The sequence below is a fragment of the Crocodylus siamensis genome, chromosome 11 (genome assembly GCF_052110815.1).
Source record: "Crocodylus siamensis isolate JL-2025a chromosome 11, ASM5211081v1, whole genome shotgun sequence".
Lineage (NCBI taxonomy): Eukaryota > Metazoa > Chordata > Crocodylia > Crocodylidae > Crocodylus > Crocodylus siamensis.
This window is the reverse complement of record NC_143405.1, coordinates 63770083-63789297: the sequence shown is the minus strand read 5'-3', so window position 1 is coordinate 63789297 and position 19215 is coordinate 63770083. Positions and strand designations below refer to the sequence as shown.

Genomic DNA, 19215 nt, shown 5'->3' with positions numbered 1-19215 from the left:
CTCTGTTATAGTGCCATGTGGTTATAAAACTACTTTGGCTTGGATCAGTCCCTTGGCCGGAAGCCAGAATGAGCTTTGTGCGGCCTGCTTGCCCAGGCGGCACATTCGCGTGCAAAGTGATCCGGTTCTAGCAAGGCGAAGTCTGCGAGGAATGCCAAGCTTGTGCAATTCAAACGGCTTCGTTTGTGGACAACCTGTTTTCTCATTTCTCTATAAACACGATAAATAAAGGGCATTCCTTCCACTAGCCTTCAGGGGTCTACATAAATTAGCTTGTCTTACCCAGAGAAATCACCTACACAGATGTTTATTGTAGACACCGGGGACTCCTTTCTCCCATCCCAATCCTCACCGTAAGCAAGACTTGGCTTCAGGTCTGCCTGTCTAGTCTGAGTGTTTGAAGGGGAGCAAATTCCTGAAAGAAGTGTGGCTCATCCATACCCTGAAGCTGGCTGGCGTGATGCACGGTCCCAGCAACAGGCGACAGTAGGGGTCAAGGTGCACATTGTGTAGCAGCCGTGTTGCCCTGGCTGGACTATTTGCTCCCCTTTAACTAACTAGGGTCAGGCTTGCACAGTGCCTGCAATAGGGGATCTTCAAGGAGACACTGCAGTACCTGGCACTACTAGTTCACCAAGTGCCACTCTTCCTTCTGGATCATCACTTGACCAGTGCCCCACTCTAGTGTTCGATATAATATGCTACTGGGCGAAGCAGGAGCACTCTGTGAATGAGAGGGCATGTTTGCATATTTTGAATGTGCAAATAGTTATCAGGTAAAAGGCTAGTAGTAGGTAGGATTTAAGAAGATGCCAGTAGATAGGTTTTGTAGGCTCAGGAAGACTTCCTTTTGTGTATTGCAAAGAGCTGCTTTTGCACAACTCTTGAGCTGAGCCCGTATAGAGATGTCATTTGGATTTGAGGTCATGACTGCTTGTGCTCATTAAAGATCCCATGCCGATACTCTGTAGGACCGGAGATATTCGCCTCAGCTGTCCAGGCTGTTTCTATTTTGAATTGCTGCATCTCCGCTCACCTTGTGCTTTTTATGGAACAGTATCCTTCCGTTCCCGTCCTAAACCACCGGGTAGATGTAGAATGTATGGTTAAAAACCTACCATGTTTTACCCATGCTGAAAGGTATTTGGATAGCCAGATTACAGTTTTCAGGGTTTTCTTTCCATTATCAGTTTTGTGCATTTCAAACCCCAATGGAATGAAGTTGTCTGCGAAAAGTCTGCTATATGGTTTTTCTTTATTTTGTTCAAAGCTCAAAATCAAGCTAAAAATGGTATATAATTTTTAAAGCTGTGCTACAACTTAATTACTCAATGAAGAGCTGCAGCTCCAATTAGGACTTTAGTAAATGAACTCGGTGAGAGCTGGGACTGTGAAAGGCTAAAAGTATAAGATACAACCACAGTGACAGATTTACTATAATTGCATATATTGAGGCTGTTCTAACACTGCAAAACAGAACCATAATTGGATTAAAATATTTATTCACGGTGGCTACCCCATGTTATCACACACACAACAGTATTCTGTTAAAAAGTACATCCCAAAAGTTACAAAATAATGCCTTAAACCTGTTGTTGGATCCAATTTCAGAGTACCTATAACAACAAATTCTCCTTCACCCACAAAACCCACTGCACTGATTTGTCTTATTTAACCTGTTAATTCTGGTAGGGAAGAAAAGTTGTTCTTGCTAACCAGGTAAATACTCCGATCTATGATAGCAAACCAACCTTCAACTCCCTGTTAGTGGAAGTCATTGGTGGTGCAAGGTTTGCAGCAGGGAACTTCTGAGACACTGAGTAGATGTTGGTCAGCTGCATCTTCTCTACCTTAGCATCTTCCTTCTTCCACTTCCTTGCTCCTGATTTGCTGTTGTACAGATACAGCTTCCCTGTGACTACCCAGGAAAAAACATATAGAGGTTATTTAGGGTAAAAGACTATATTTAAAAAAAAAAAATCCATGAATTCTATACAGCCTTTGTGTAAATGATCTATTCTTCAGTGTTTGCCTTGTGCTAACCATTCTGAGCTGTGGCATGACTCCCAACCAGGAGAGGCAGGAACAGGACCAGATGCTAGGAATGCAAAAAACTATATATCCCTCCCGTGTTAATCATCCAATCTGTGCCACTGCCAGTAATGTGTGATCTACCATTGTGCATATTTAACATTCCCCTTGTGGGGAAAACCGCCCCCAAAAAAACCCCAAACAGTCCACCACCTCTATGGTGAAGTCCTCATTACTAGGACAAACTTTTTCAGCAATCATCACATCACTTCCCAAATGCACTCTCATTCCAGGTTGGGAGACTATACAAACTGAACACATCAAATCTGCAGTATTTGGGATACTGCAGTATATGGGAAAGGTAATATTTTTTGGGGTGCATTCAGGTGTGAGTTTAAATCTATGCAATTTTGCTGCCAGCACTGCCTATGTGATTCCTTTAGTGCTTTATTCAGTGTGATGGATTTTTTTTTCTCTTTATGTCACCTCCGCACCCCTTCCTTGCATGAGATGAACAAGAAATGTACCTTAGCGCATGCCCGTGTAGAGGTTATACAGGTATAACTACAGTGGGATAACGGGTAAAACCTTCCCACGTAGACATGTCCTATGTTTCAAAGCAATCCTCAATTCTAGATCACTTGGGTCACGTGTGCCCGCTCTTCCCCCAAAAGCAGCCATTACCTGGATCCCTTGCTTCTCCATCAAACTTTGTCTTGTATTTAGGCATTTCCTTAGGAAGAGGAAGGAAAAAAAATGCTGAGAACCTTCTATGTGGAAGATTTGACTTTGGGCAAGTGCTGGTGGAAGCCAACCTGCTGGGCCCAGACTGCCTAGACTCTGCAAGATGAGCAAATTCCAAGCCCATTCTGCAAGGGACCAAGGAACGGGGCACAGTAGGGGCCAGAGGAGCTAGGGACAAGATGCAGGCATCTGTCAGGCAGCCAACACCCATTGCCCATCCCTAGCAAAGACGGAGGATGATCCAGTGACGAGGGCACTGGCTGAGGAGACTTGGGGTAAAGCCCTTCCCTGCTACATGTGTCTTGTGAAACCTTGAGCCAGTCACTTGGCATCCTTGCTGCAACAGTTCCCCATCTGTGAAATGGCATTGGTAGTGCAGCCCACTTCACTGGGGTATCGGACCGGGCAGAGCTTGGATGCCGTGGAAATAGGGAAGTGCCTTGGAGGAACAGAACATGGGTGCAAGCTTAGCACAGCCAGGGAGAGCCAAGCTGTGCCTTTCTATTGCATGAAACATCCAGGAATATTATTTATGGGAGGTGATTCATTTTGACTGCCCAGTGCTCTGCGTGCTTAGTTACTCCATCACACTGTTACATTTTGCATCATTGGTTTGGTTTTGTCCATTTTTTGCAAGCCTGCTGCATGTAATATAATATTCCTGCACCTGAATAGACAGGAATGCTAGTGAGGTAGCTGTGCTGGTCCAGGAATTATGCAAGAGTCAAGGATTTCTAGGGTGGTATCTTTTATTGAACTAACTGCATAGTTGGGATAGAGAGAGACAAGCTGTCAAATGCAAAGCATTCTTCATCAGGTCTGCAGAATGTCTCGAAGAAGAATGTCTTACATTCAAAGGCTTGTCTGCCTCTATCCCAGCTATGCATTTGGTCCAATAAAAGAAATCCTGGCCTTCTGAACACACATGGGAGCTTAAATTCTTGGGACCTCTCTTCTGGCGACCCAAATGCAAACCAATTTATATACAAAATCCCATTCTGGCATTCAAGCAGAGTGGGAAGATGTCCAGCCTATTGGATCTGCACATTATTGCTCGCTCAGTTCTGAGTACTTGAGAACTGTGAAAGTTAGCCTGTAAACTTCGAGGCCAGGTCAAGGTGATTCAGAACCTGTTCCATATTGCATGGAATAAAATTGATAATTGTACTTACCATTACCACTTCTGCTGGTTTCTTTTTGGCTCCTGTTTCAACAAGAAAAGGCATGTCTGATGAGTGTGATACCTCTGCAGAACATAACAATTGCCTCTAGAGCAACTGGGGAAAAGGGCATGTAGTCAACGGTCTCTTACCTGGTGTAAATGTCTCTACTCTGCAAAAGAAGTAAATAAAAAGGAGTCAAAATGGTTACATAAGCCTATGGCACACTAACTGTTTACACTGGGTGCATTAAATACCTGGAGCACAGCAAATGGTGTCAGTGCCTGAATTTAGGAGCAGATCTGCAAAGCACTAGAGCCAAGGATATGAGTGGCTGCAAGAGGTCTTGCTGGTTGGAGTTACTTGTGCTGGCTGAGAGTTAGAGTTTGGAGAAAACAGGCTAACTTTAATAACAGAAATGGTACTTACTAGCCAGTCTCCCCTGTGATAAAGAGAGTATAATGGCCTGACATTTAATGTGACAGCACTTGAAGCAAAGGGCACATGCTCTTGCTAATTTTAAATTGCATAATTAAATTTTTAAAAAAATGATAGGGCTAATTGTTGGTACAAATTAGGTACAGGATTCATGAACGTTTTCACACATACTCAGTGACTGTCTGAATAATTATGAATAAGGGAACAGAACAGCCAGTGATGCACCACTAATGAGAAGATGCAAAGATTTGGAGAAGCAGCAGCATGTTGCATTGGGAAAGGACTATTATGGCTAGTCAAAAACTATTTTTCTGAGGTTTGGTTTTGTTTCTGTTTTGTTTTTTAAGCAGAAATGTGGATTTTTGACTAAATTGTATTGTTTTTCCTAAAAAAAACAAAACAAAAAAAAAACTGCGCCACAGAAAACATCAACTTTTTGTGGAAAACTTAAAAGTCTGCAGTTTCCCGCTGAAAAAATGGAAATTTCCCGATTGCAAGAGAAATGTTTGTTTTATTTTTTCAATGAAAAGCCAATTTATTTATTTATTTAGAAGAAAATGCTCGTTTCCTCCCCTGTTCCTGTAACCAGCACTCCATTCATTGAAACGTTAAATGAACAGAGGTGGATTGCTAATGCACGTGGTATTTGCTGTGCTGAAGAAATGCAGTACGCGTACCCCCTCTCTGCTTCGGCGGTCCTGCTCAGCATGGTGAAGCAGGTTTCCTTGAAGCTCGTGTGTGTCCAAACCAGATGGCACCCCCAAGCCGCCAAGCCCACAGCGAGCATGGCCGTCAGGGTGAAGATGAAGGGAACGTACCAGTCCGTAGGATCGTAGGTGTTGACGGCAGTGTACATAATGGTCAGTCCTTTTCTGTGCTGTTGACATAAGTGTTCTTGTCAGAAAGAGCAAGCAACTTGTCCTGCCAGATGGTGGTTAATATTTTTAAGCAAAAACTGGGTTGGTGAGTGAGTGTTTTGCTTGATAAAAAGTTCTCTGGGTATTGGTAATACTAACTGCATGATCTGCTAAAGGTCAAGGCTGCACTTTTTTTTAATTTCTCCTTTTTGCATCTAACAGAGATGAAACCTCTTTAGGTGACATCCACAGATTGCATTTCTACATCGGAAAATGCAAGCACACAAGGGGGTCAAATGCTTAAGGGAACACTGGGCGGGGGGGGGACAAGCTAAGGCAAGAGCTCTTTTTATTCTTTGCACAATTTGCTCTCTTTTGGCGCCTTTCCGCTTGTTGGCTTCTGTCATTTGCTGCATCCTTGTTATGCAACTCCTGAGAGCAGGAACTGTCTTTTCATTCCTCACCTCACACCGTCCCTGAGCTCTGCGTGAGGCTGCTAGGCACTGGCACAACACAAATCAAAGGTTATAAAATGCAATGCCGAGACAAGCAAGCAAATAAACTTGTGGCTTATGCCTTAGAGGAGAGTTGGGGCAACGGTTGGCAGAGGCGATGCTATGGCAAGCGATGCCCCAGTTTATAATAATTGTGACCTGCAATCAGTCCAGCCTGTTCTCGTCCCTCCTGTGACAGCCTAGCATGGCATGGGGCTGGTGGCTGAGATGCAACACAGCTCAGACCTGGCCACTTAATTTTTTCTGAAGGCTGATGAGCACCTGGGAGCACATCTGTCTGTGAAGCACCTGAACCAGCCAGGGGGAATTGTTACAAGAAAGCAGCAAATAAGAAAGATGGAAGTTATTGCTTTCAGCAAGTTTCTGCCTCCAACCCACTGAGTCTGGCTGGGAACACAGCATTGCTGAGCTCAGAGGTGGGGGTAATTCGGGAAGGGGGTCTCACTGGAGTGGAGAGCCTGGGGGCTGCTGGGCTGGGAAGGGAGGCAGCAGGGTTGGCAATGGGATCTTGGTGGATCAGGATGGTGGGGAAGGGCAGAGGGCACTTTTGCTTGTTTGTGGTTAGGGTCAGATTGTGACTAGCCCTATGGAGCTGCTTAAGAAGCCAGGGTCCCCATTGCAACAGCAAGTCTGGTATCTCCAGTCTAGGCCAGCCACAGCTGCAAGCCTTTTCATGGGTGGCAGGGCATGCAAGGGCGGGGAATGCCTTGTGATCCTGGGATTGGGCTCCAAGGGGGAGCTTCTTCGGGACTTGGGACTCGCTGGTAATGAGGCACAATCAGGAGCACCTCAGCCAGCGTGCTCCTTTGCAATCGCAGAAAGGACATTTTTTTTTCCTGCTGTGCTGCAATGAAGCATGGGCAGGACTTCCCGGGAGACTTACCGGAGCAGGGGTAGGGTTGGCTCTAAGAACATGGACATCTATTAAGACAGTCCCCGTCCTGGCCTTGGTTGTGGTGACGTTGTACAGATTGTCATCAATGACATTCACCACGAGGTGGTAGCGCTGCTGGGGCTCGGCCCCGGCTTCCAAATGAAAAGGGGTTTTCACAATTAGCTTGGGCGTGCTGGACCCTCGGGCCGGGTCAAAACCGAAGCGATTGTTTCTATTGCCTAAAAAAAGGGGAAAAAATAGGCAAGGTATAAATGCTTCCAAAGGAAGCGACCAGTGATGGAGCATTCATTGCAGCAAATTTAAAAAACCCTTTACCGGAGACGATCTCAAACCGCATGGCCGAATCACTGGAGTCTCTGTCATGGCAAACAAGCCTAAACCTATCGATGTTTGTCCCAACGGTAACGTTGTCAAATACGACTGCCTTATACACCCGGGGGCTGCAGACTGGTGGTTCATCATTCTCTTCTTCAATGTCAATTGTAACCTGCGAAGGATCAAAGGAAAATGAGACTGTAGAGCTATAATTATGTATATTTATATCCATCTTTTATGCACTGTGCCGATTTCTGTGGACAGCATGAAATTTGCTGAACTGCGAAAAGTAGTAATTCATGGGCCCAACATGGCTAAAAGCTTATAACTCCCTGGTGTGTATCTACCTACAACCCAGATGGATAGATACCTGAGAATTACGCTTTTTATTCTTCAAGTTGACAAGCCCCCAGCACTCTGGATGCTGCTTTCAGTGCTACACTGCTCCTGGCTCAGTCACTCAAAGCTTTCAGGTTTTATTTTGTACTAGGAAATCAACTGCGTTTCTTTTTTTAAACCATAGAACGGGGGAAAATACATCATCAGGAGACAGGTTGAGGATGCTGTGCTTGAATTCATGAATTGTAGGGCAGGTAGTAAATGCAAAGATCCATGCCCCCCTCATTCCTGTGGAAGGGTATTATGGGGAGACTGAAAATGCAATTGCAGCATCCAAGCTGCCCTTCAGGAAGATTGTGGGTCATAGGCATCATGGAAAAGGAGGCATGAACCAGCTCTGTGATGCACTTCTTCCTAACTCCTTCTGAGGTTTTGTGCCGGGAGGTCTGCTGGAGATGCTGACCTGCCCTCGCCTTTTCTACAGTATCCAAGCACCAGAGAACCTATAGCAAATTTATCCTCATAGCACTGCTGGGATGCAGAGAAGTGCTATTAGTATTAAACCCATTCTGTAGCTGGGGAAACTCAGGCACAGAGAAACTCAAGGCAACTTCAGCTGCCTGACTGCCTTTGAAGATCCAAACCTGTAGCAACACAAAGTCTGTGGAAAGATTACAGCCGCGTTTCCCAAATGCAAGGCTTGTCCCCTGACCTCTGGTCCACCCATGCTTTCATGGAGGATTTTCAGGTGAGGATACACATGGGATGGAGGAGTATGCAACCCTCAACTGGTGCAGAATATGTTGGTAATTTATCATGAGTGTTGGAAGAGACATTGATAGTAGGTATGAAGCCGTAACCTTAGACAAACTGAAGCCTCCATGGGTTTTGCCACCAAAACCCTGGCAAGTGAGCAAGTATCCAGGCATTGATGTGGACAGTGATGTCACAAGTGGTGTGAATGAAACACGGAAACTGGAACATCAAACTCCCAAGAGTCAGGACATTGTAAAACGTTAGGCTTGCTCCTCCTATGCCGGTTCAGCCAGTACTCCTGAAACATCAGTAGTACGTTATAATCCCCATTTGGGAGAAAAACAAGATGAAAAGCTCTCAGTGAGTACAATATAGCAGTGCTGTAACTCCAGAGGCATTTGGAGTTTCAAGGGCAGGTGATTTATAACCAGTTACATTTGGGGTTTTAGGGTGTGGGGAGCTATTTGGCTTTCAGGAGCTTCAAAACCCCATTGCTTTTCTTTTTTCTTTTCCAGCAAACTTTGCAAATACCTGGGATGCCTTGTGCACGTCTCCATCTTGGTCGTCACGACAGGCTTCCCTACGTGGTTGCTCTTTTTCCTGGTGAGTGGACAAGCTCTTCCAGCCTCCCTGCCTATTAGCTGGAATGTGATGGTGACCATGAAGCCTGTGCAAGTACCGAAAGCCATGCTCCTCTCCCAAAGACAAAAATCCTATTGCACCTAATGTTATCCTGCTACAAAACCAGTTTATATTTTATACAATGAATATCTTAATCTGAGACATGGGAGCAGTGGATTCCACGCTGATTGGGTGCTTGATTGAGAGAGGCGAGCCTGATGTCAAGAAGAGGTTTACCCCAGTATAGCATCCCACGGAGCTAGTGTGCACAAGACGCACTGGTTTCTCCAGCCAACCTCATGCAAGGGAGTGATGGAGTAGCATCACATCCATCTGCCTTTGACTCTCCAGGCCAAATAACTGGTAAGTACTGACAACTGAAGTCAGCTTTTCAGTACAACTTGATCCTCTGCCTCTGGACCACAGTGACTTGACCACTGTACCCCATAAGCCAGATGGAGGGGATCCAGTTGAACCCCATTACAGACTTTCTGTTGTGAAAGGAGGCCAACAGCAAATCCATTTCTGGCGATTATTCTTATTTATTTATTTATTTATTTTTGCTGCTAATGCTGTATTAGTGAGAGTGATGGGAGTTCATGGAGTCAACCCCATAGCCTTTTATTTTTGGCTCAGGGACCTTCCTCAAGGTGCAAGCTGCAGCAGTGAGTGATGATGGGAGGTGAGAGCTCTTCAAAATGCGTTATGGCCATAATTAGTGACTGTTGTTGCAGGTTCCTTAATGAGGATATCGGGGAATGGGGAAAGCATGCTAATTTACATGGAAAAGATCAAAATAGCAGTGATTCTCAAATGCCAGTGCCTGAATGTCAGACGAAAGGATAAAGGTTGCCTGCCTCAGAGATGATGAGTGATGGCACCATCCCCTGTGACCTTCACCGGGACACCCCGCCACACTTGTCTCCGGTGAGAATGCCCTGGAGAGATGACTTAACTTTCCTAACTCGGCCAAACTGCAGGAACCTTTGCTCAGTGCTTGGGCATCTATCTAAAGACCCAACTGCCTGCCTTCCCCCCTGCTGGGAGCTGTGAAACAGATGACTTTCAGGAGGTTTAAGGAAGTCTGCTTTTACACAGACACTATAGTATGTTCTCCTACTGTTCCCAGGTGCCATGGCTTTCCTATGGAGGGAAAAACCTGTCAGCTCATATTTAAAAAAAAAAAAAAAAGAAGACCTCCTTACAGCTTTGCAGCTTTTAAGGTAAACAGGATATTGCCTGCCTTTCCTGGGCTAGGTATGGGGAGAGAGGACTTCCGTCTGGCTCCTGTCAAAGTCAGTGGTCCATCTTCTATTGACTTCGGTGCTAGAGATCAGTATGACGGCATTCACTAGCTGCAGGTGGCCATGTATAAGGGCTGTCCTCGCGATCTCAGTCAGCCTGTAGATCTCTGTCCAGAAAGCAAGATGCAAAGGGCAGCCAGATAAAGAGCGGAGGTGGCTCTGGGTCTTTGGAGGATCTGCAGACTCCATCTCTGCTGGTTTTCCCCCTCCAGCCATGCCGCAAGCTGGTGTGGATAATGCACACGCTCGGGTTGTAACTTGTAATCGATTTTAAAAACCTGCTTCTGCTCTTACGCTAATCCTGCGTTGGCAAGTATTAATTAAAATGCTCCCGGTAACCTGGGACACAACAACCCACGCGTGCTCTAAAATGCCACAGGAGCTGTAGATCAGCTCCCAGGGCCTCTGGCATGATGGGAAGCTGCGAGGAGCCCAGCTGTGGCTCCGACTCTGTGCTGATTGCTGCCCCTTGATCTGCAAGACCGGAGAAGAGGGGCGGGAGGAGCTGGAGCAGGGATTTTTATCACTGAAGCCATTACCATCCAGCCGTGGCTTATCCCACCAGCATTTAGTTTATTCTCACCTCCTCATCAGCCAGGAGAACCTGGCAATTAAGAGGATGCCACCTCATCTTGAGGTAAGCTCGTTGCATTTGCAGAGTCCCTCAGCATGGAGCTGTGGCTGCATAACCCCTGTTAGCTGTACCTTGTAGCACAGGCATCACCGTATATGTGCTCCTGGGCACTAGGTATATATTTCTGGCTGCAGATCGCTTCTTGACTTGTTAATGCAGCAAAATCTACTCCCAGGTTTGGCTATGACAAAGCCAGCTGTCAGGGAGTTGAATACTGGGGAACTTTGTAGAGGGTATGGGTCACTTTTTTTCCTAGTGATATTTCGTAGTTTCACATATCGGGAGCTTATCTGAACATTTATTTTCCTTTTTAACCACTGAGGGCTCACAGCCCCCTTGCCTCAAGTTTTAGGAAGTAAAATCCAGAGTATCTTCATAAATCTTTGCTGCATTTGAGCTGCTTTGACATCAAAACCAGGACAACATGATTTCACAGGAAAGCAGAAGCCTGGCTTCCTAGGTAGCAAGTGCTTACATTTGTGCTTTGCACTGAATTATTTAGCAGGCTGGCTATCCACTAAGACAAGGAGAATATGTTCCACAGAAGTCCTCACCAGCTAGAAATGCCAGGCAGGTCTTTCTGCAAATAAAATGTTCAGCCTCCTGCTTGAATCCTGCCTCCATAAGCGAAGGCAGCAGCAGGATCTTAATGTATTATACTCTGGAGTATAATACATTAATGCAAAGAAGCATCAAGCTGCAGCAACATTTGAAACAAAAACCTGTCGCGGGGCCCATGCTACAGTTGAGGAGAGTTTTGAGTCGGAGCGGGAGATGCAGGTAATCTGAAGCTGAAGCACTTCTGTTTTACATCACTTTGAAAAGGCTTTGGGTGCAGGGGCGTTGCAAAATTCACCCAGGGCAGAGCAGGCCCTAGTCCTCTGACTCTCACCTAAATCCTTTGCCAATGCGAGTCTGATTGCAAGATGAGTTTAGAAGTGTCTGCAGTGCTTGGTTATGACCACTCCCAAAGCCATTTGAAAACAGAGCCAGCAACTTAGGGGCAGATTTGCTGGTGCACAGAGACATTACCCAGAGCGCTCTTGTACCCTGTGTCATGCCTCCTCTTGCTTTCTTAATGGAAAGGGCCCATCCTCTTCTGCACACAGTAGACAAGGCCCCCTTTGCTCCCTGACTCGCTTGAAATTCGTGGCTGTGAGCAATAAAAGACCAAATCAACACACTCCTCTGCCATCAGCCACACTCCTTCTGCAAAGCAAAGCCGTGTGGGCCTTACAAGGGAAGGAAAGAAAAGAAGATGTTGCTGTGGGCAGGGACCAGCTTCAGATCTGCTTGCTGGGCCGTGTGTGACCCTCCATCTCCCTGCTGTGCCCTCTCTCCTGTTGGGCAGAGCACTCTCCTTTCACCCCCACCCACACCTGCTCTCCTGTCCTACCCTGGCTTCATCCTCTGCTCATCCTCTTGTTTCCTGCCTCTTGTATCTTGCTATTGCTGCCATTATGTGCCCTCACTGCATCTCTATTCCCCAAAGCCCTGCCTTCACTCTCTGTCCTTCATCCTTTCATGAGTTTCTGCTCCTTCCTCTTGCATGGCTTCTGTCGCCTGCCACGTCTCTAGTGTCCCATCACTTTATCTTCCCCTGAAGACACATTAGTCCTTCAGTTCCCAGCCTGTGCCAGGATGCTCTAGCCTGGCTCCCAACAGTTCAATGTTTTGAATCGGATCCTGCTTACAGTAGCTTGCATGGCTGTCCAAAATCTAAGCATGTGCTACTGCTGAGCTCACCTGGCCCATAGGATTTAAATAACACTGGAGCACCTCAGGCTCAGCCTCTTCTTGATGATGAGGGAGAGGAGAGAAGTGGCATTTCCCACTTGTGGGACCAAAATGGGACCTAGAGGTCTGGCCCCCTCCTTCTCCCTTGCTTGTGAAGGATGAAGTAGATAACAGGGCATCCCTAGTTATACTAATTACCAGCACCCTGAGAAAATGGCCAGCCTAGTCTTCCAGGGGCTGAGGAGTTGCACAGATAATCTCTCAATCTGCTGCACTCTTCAGGTTTCCTTTACAATCTGCGGCTGGATGCTTCTTGCTTTTGGTGAAAGCTAAGATCCTGGAGCACCAAGCAGCAGCATCGGGGGGGGGGGCTCTCTACTAGCTCCATCCCAACCAAGTCATCCTTACCGTGGTGACAGCTGTGCGTGGATGAGCGGGATCGCAATCAACAGCTTGGACAGTGAGTTTGTATTGTCGGATGGATTCATAGTCTGGCTGGGTTATCAGCTCTATTGTTCCGGATGCTGGGTCCACCCAAAATAGCTGAACAGGTGGCGGGTTCCCACGGACTATTCTGTAGGTGATGCAGTTTGGTGGGTAGTCGTTGTCTATGGCAGTCACTTTTCCAACTGTGTAGTGGGCTGTAAGAGGGCAATATTTTATCATTGATTAAGACTGGGAGACTTGTTTTGTCCATTTAATTTTACCTAGCTTCGTGTTTACCAGGGGCAGCTGTGATTGTTCAGCACCTAATATTTTTTCTGGAAGTGCAGGTTTCTCAGAGGGGCCACAGAGAGCCAGCAACAGCAGGTAAAATTCCCCCTTACTCTACTAACAGGCCTCCTGTCTGGCAGAAATAAGGAGAAAGGAAAATCTTTGTGCCCCTTCAGCTCTTGTCCACTTAGATCTATCTTATGCCACCATGGAAACTGAGCCCAACAAAACTGTTGGCTAGTATTCATATTTCTGCAAGCTGCCCAAGGGCAGCCCTCAACTCTCTTGTACAACTTGTCCTTGGATGAGCCTAACTTTACACTGGGTGTGTCTACACATGCATTTACGCAGGGTTAAAGTAACTGCACAGTAAAAAGGAATAAGCCGGCATCTACACATGCAGGCATTAAAGTGCATTAACGCTGTGTGTGGACTGACTTGCAACTTACCGTGCAGTAACACTGTGTATAGACTGACTTGGGACTCACTTTTTAGTCCCAAGTCAGTTCACACAGGTAGCGTTACTGCGGACTAAGGCATCTACACGTGCGTTACTGCACGATAACTAGTTGGGCGTAAATTTGATACCTGCATGATGCAGATATCAAATTTACACTCAGGTCTGCATAAATCACCATATTCAGTGTGCAGTTCGGGCATGCACATGTAGATGCGCACCTGTACTGTGCAGTAGTTTTGGTTACTGAGCAGTAAATGCACACATGTAGAGGCTCTCACTGAGGACCTTTCATCTTCACTTTGCTAAGGACCATCTCTGAGCACTGTTAACATTGTAACTGTGTGCTGGCAACACGATGCAGCTCCCACCATAGAGCCAAACCCATACAAAAACATTCAGTTGCTGGAAAGTGTGAAAGCAACAGGCTTTGCATGCCAGCAAAGGCAAAAGGAAAGCAGCCTTCTTGCCTTTGTACCTTAGTTCATTGTAGAAAAGCGACAGGGGTTAAAAAACTCAACAAACTTTGCACATGTGTGTGAAGAAGCTCTGTAATTTTCACATTTAACACTCAGTTAAGTCTAATGGAAAGCTGCTATTTTCCTGTAGGTGTGAAATTAACCTTTCAATAAAACTAAAAGCTATCTTGAGCATTTCCAAGCTGAAGTTTTAAAATAGAGCAATTATGAAACTTGCTGAAAGCCTGCCAAGTTTTCTTGTTGAAAACTATTGCAAATGAATTATGTTTCCCTTATGAATTGCAGCACAAAGTGATGGAACTTTAGCTTGTGTTTAAATTTGCTTTGGTTAAAAACTATTCACAGTTTAAGGAAAATGAATATACATATTTTTGGACAGAGATGTCAAACTCCATCAGGGAAAATTACTTTCAGTATTTGAGATCACTACAAATTGTCAATAATACTATAGTTATCTATATCCCCTACAAAGCAATTGTGTTTTCATGTGAAAAAGGGAGACTCTTTATTTCTTGGACATTTAAGAGAGAACTGCATGCTATGCAGTGGATAGCAAGAACCCAGTTTCTAGTACCCACGTGGTGCTACTCCCTCCTTTTCCTTCTCACCCCCCAAATCCTGCAGCGATTTGTCTTCTCTTGCACATAAAGGTGGCAGATGACAATCAGTCCCTGAGACCACAAACTGGTGCATCCCTGGTTCAATAGGCACCTGATTCTGGGGTCGCACTGTTTTTTTTTACTTTAAGGGCACAGAAGAAATGTCAGGTCTTTGAAGGTAGACCAGACAGCAGACATGGCTCTGCTCTGGTCAGATATCAGCCAGCCACATCTGTTGCAGTTCGATTTGGGAAGTGACCCCTTAGGTCTATCTCTCCAAAACGAGCTTTTTGGCAACATTAGCCCAGCTTTGCCAAACACATCATCGTGGCTCGGGCTGTATTTCCAAGTAGGAAACTCTTCCATCCAAGTTTCTCTGACCTGGCTCTAAATGGCAGAGAGTGTTTGAACTGCTCGCTAAAGGAAAGTGTCATGACCTCATTCAATTAGAAAAAAAGAAAGCGTCTTGAGCCAAGGTAAATCTCGTGCCGCAAGTCTGGGGTGTGAAACTCCCCTACCCCTGTCTAACATCACCGGGCACAGACTAACCTTTTCTAATAATTATTTGCTTCTTCACTTGCAGGCACAACAACAAACTTTAGACCCATGATGCTTGCGTGGCAAAAGCGCATCCAATTGAGCAAAGCAACTTCCTTGGCTCTGTGAAATGCCAACCAGCTTGTGAGCAGAGTGGCAGTGATGATATTAATGGGACTTTTGGACTATTAATGGCAGGGCACGTTCCCACATTTTGCAGGGCACATTCTTTTGCATTGGTGCTGAGTGAGGCAGGGCCGCGGCTGAGGTGTGAGTAGGGGTGGGGGCTCCCAGTGTGCCAGGGAGACTGGGTGCAGGTGTGCTGAAGGCAAAGGGTCTGGCAGCCTGCATCCCTCCACATTGAAGCCACGCAGAGCTACTTCATCCCATGGGATCTGAATGTTTTACCCCAGCAACTAGGGCCAACCTTTTGGGCAGGTGTGCTACAAATTAAGCCCCATGGACTCTAATCCCCTTCCCCTGCCCGTTCCACTTCTCTGTTTTCTGCTCCCTGCCCCATATGCTGCTTTGCTGTCTGCCACCATACTGCCAGCTGCCTCCCTGATTTGCTGCGTGCCACACACGAAAGCTGCCTATGCCACTTGCAGCCCATGTGTTTTGCCCTACCCTATGGAAATACCTTGTCATTTCTTGCTCTGGGCACTGGCTCCCTCAGTGTATCCCTATCTGCAAGCAATGCCAACCAGATGCCAGGTTGTGCCAAGTGCTGGCAGTGTGCAAGGACCCAACCCCAGGTCCATCGTTTAAGATTGAGCCAAGTTGCTGACAAATTAAACAATATCTGAAATCCCATTGAGACCTTCCTTCTAGACAGGCCAGAACCGCAGCAACATTGAGGACTGCCTTGTTACTTACCGCCTGACGTTTCTGGAACTGTAAATGAATAACTTGGAGGTCTAAACACTGGGCTGAAGTCATTGGTAGGAGTGATTTTCACAATTATCGTTGCCGTCACTGGAAAGGGGGGGAAATGCAGAATACTATTTCTCACTTATAGCACACACAGCCAACCCTGCCAATAGCTGGCCTGCTGTGCAGAGGCCTGGTTAGCCAGCCTGTGTGGCTAACCCAACATAAGACTTCTCTGGAATAGAGGATTGACATAGAGGCCCTTATTTAATTCAACTTCCCTGCCAGCTTACCAAGCAAAAAGAGATAAAGAGCTGGAAAAAAGGGAAGGGAGGGGTGTGGCTGGAGTGCTCTTAATTAAATGCACTTCTTACCACTGTATAACAGATGGTAGCAGGCTCAAATTTGAGAGGGTTCAAAACAGAAGCTAAGATGCAAGGGAGTTCTGCAGAAAAAGATTTGCATAGAGAAAATTTTCTGCCCAAGCCACTGGACCAATCCAAAAAGGGAAAATCTAGCAATCATTTCCCATAATTGGAAATATAAGAGAAAACGGGTACCTCCCGTTTGCCATCTCTCTCTCTCCTATAATGCTGCTCATTATGAAATATCAAGGAGTTTATTACTCTACAGAGGATGCATTTACATGTGTATATTAAGATGAGGCAATAAACTCCCGTGCATATCATGCTGGAGTTCATTGTTCCCAGACACCGCATTTACACGTGTGCCTGGGACTGCAGCATATCGAGCCAGGGCACCACAGTGAAGTACCCTCGTGCCCACACTGAAGCGCCTTCGTACCCTAGCCAGCCAGGTCAGTGTCTACACATGCGTTGCTGATCACAAAAAAAAAGCTCCACAGCAGGATAGTACTTATATTTAGAAGTGCACATGCTGTGGAGTTTATTAGTTTCCTGTGGCCTAATAAGGCTGCATGTGTAGACGCGAGATGTTTACTGCAGAGTTGCCCAGCTCTGCAGAAAGTATCTCATGTAGACGCACCCGGATAGAAATAAAATGAAGTAGGAACAATAGGACGCAGTGTGGTATCTTAGAGGTAGTGGTAAGAGTGGGATCCAGTTCGTTATCCAATTGTATGGGAAATTATTGAGGATAACAAGCTGAGATTTTTGATTCATTTTAAGAGTGTGAAATACTCGGGACAAAGAAACAATGTAGGTCTCCAAAACAGGGCTCGGAAAAAGAGCTGTGAAGTCAACCACAAAGGATGTTTCTGGTAATGGGACAGTGTGTAGAAGAAAGATGAAGTATCCACAAATCGATATGCGTTAGAAACTTACCTGTGTGTGAGGGATTTGTGTCGTCATACACAGCTACCATCATTTCATGAGTATTGCCAACTGCAATGTTACCTGGGTCTTCATAATCCAGCTCCTTGGTGACCTTGGGTGAAAGAGGCATCAATTCAAATATGTATAGCCTGTTACATTAAGCTGTGTGAGGTGACTGTAAAGAACACCTGAAATTATAGATTTCAGACTATAGTTAAATAAATGTTCTCACTAGACACATAGCCAAGTGTCAAAAGGACATGATAAAAAAACTGCATGGTAAACTCTTTGCACGGACCTGGCCGTGATCTTGCATATGGAGCTGCTTCCATATGGACTGGTCCAAAGGACTTAACGTATTTTAGCTGACTGAAATAGAGTACAAACTGGGGCAGCATCTGTTTGTGCAGCATCTATTTCAGTGTTGCTTGGCCTGATAGTGGACTTCAGGGGCCACTACAGTACGAATGCAGGCATCGCTGGGGTAAAATGTATTAGGCATCTAATATTGTGCAGCGCTATGAAACAGCAGTGAGCACAGGAAATGAAAAAGGGAGCATGCAGGAAACTCCTGGGGTTTCTGGCAGAATTTACTGAGGTTTAGCTCGCATGCCATGCTGAGATCTAACCAAGAAGACGATGGGGAGGAATATGCAAGTTGTAGCCAGTCACTTTCCCATTATTCATTAAGTAAAAGAGTTGCTCTTTAATTATTTAAATGAAAATAAACCAGGACACCCATCTGAGGTGCAAGGCCCAATACCAGTCAACAAGAACTCATTGGAAGCCACCTAAGAAAGCTCCTCTTCATCACGGCAGGAAGCATTCCCCCAGCCTTCTCCAAAACCCCTCTCAGACATGTGCTTTTGCACCATGCCCAGATGATCACCAAACTTCAATCATCTCCTCTCTTCCCAGAAAATAGTTTTCTACCGCAGACATCAACAAAAAAGACAGGAGATTGCCTGTGATGGTGGTGATGACAGTCTTCATTTGGGTTCTCCGTTCACAGCCCTTGCAATACTCTTTTAAGTACTCACCCAAATTGTATTCTCAGCCCCTGGGACTTGTTCAAAGAGTTTTCCAGTGCCAATGGGACCACTGTTAGGTGTGTAATGAAGTACATCCGGGGGCCTGTCTTGATCATGACATGTCAGCTCAGCAACCACTGAATTATTTTCAATAACCTCCATGCCTGTATATCTAATTAAAGAAAAGCCATTAAAAGAATTAGTATTCAGCAGTCGCTGTAATTATGCTCCATGGATGTCCATCAGCTATGCAGATTTCCTCTACTGACCGCCATTTTAACAAACACCAGGCTGAATCGTAGCTGGTTTAAACTTCAGTGACTTCAATGGGGATGGGATGGTTTACAGCAGCTGAGAAGCTGGTTTGCTGAATTTAATTTGATGTAGATAATGACATGCACCGAGGCAGGAATCAAATGGTTTCACTGTTCTTTCCAAAGGTAGGGAAGTCTGTTAGATGTTATGAAAAAAGGTCTTGTCTTGTTCTCCTCTGCACTACTGGTACATCAGTGTAAATATTGGACTTGCAGGGATTACAGAGTCCAGCTTTGATTCTGATCCAGTGGCATTCAGTGTTAAAACTCCCACTGATTTAAAGGGTATAGCCATCCCTCTCTGATCATTATATCCCAGGCCTGTGGGATTATCTGCACAACCCCCTGGCCAGCAGCAGGGACTTATATTAATGCAACTGAAAAGGGAACCAGACTAATCATTCGTAGCATCTGGTGTATTTCTGGGATGGACAAGTGTCCAATATAGAGTATGGGGGGGAAGGGGGTGTGCAGAATAAACCAGTCTTTCGAAGAGCATTAGAAAATAGACTTTGCCACATGTGATTTAAAAGTATCTAGTAGGAGGATTCCTCTAATATTAAAATTTAAATG

General features: G+C 45.6%; 1 protein-coding gene across 1 annotated transcript in view; it reads right to left on the bottom strand.

Annotated features, from left to right (window-relative positions):
- Positions 1-1733: 1733 nt before the first annotated feature.
- Positions 1734-19215, bottom strand: part of LOC149855959 (cadherin-related family member 3-like) — a 35968-nt gene continuing 18486 nt past the window's right edge. Inside the window, exons 11-21 of the mRNA XM_090021153.1 lie at positions 18338-18500; positions 17307-17409; positions 16009-16107; positions 12755-12987; positions 6956-7127; positions 6629-6858; positions 5051-5250; positions 4088-4107; positions 3948-3979; positions 2716-2764; positions 1734-1918 (exon numbers count right to left, since the gene is read on the bottom strand). Of these exons, the coding sequence (XP_089877279.1) occupies positions 1734-1918; positions 2716-2764; positions 3948-3979; positions 4088-4107; positions 5051-5250; positions 6629-6858; positions 6956-7127; positions 12755-12987; positions 16009-16107; positions 17307-17409; positions 18338-18500 (1486 nt within the window). The remainder of the gene's footprint in view (positions 1919-2715; positions 2765-3947; positions 3980-4087; positions 4108-5050; positions 5251-6628; positions 6859-6955; positions 7128-12754; positions 12988-16008; positions 16108-17306; positions 17410-18337; positions 18501-19215) is intronic.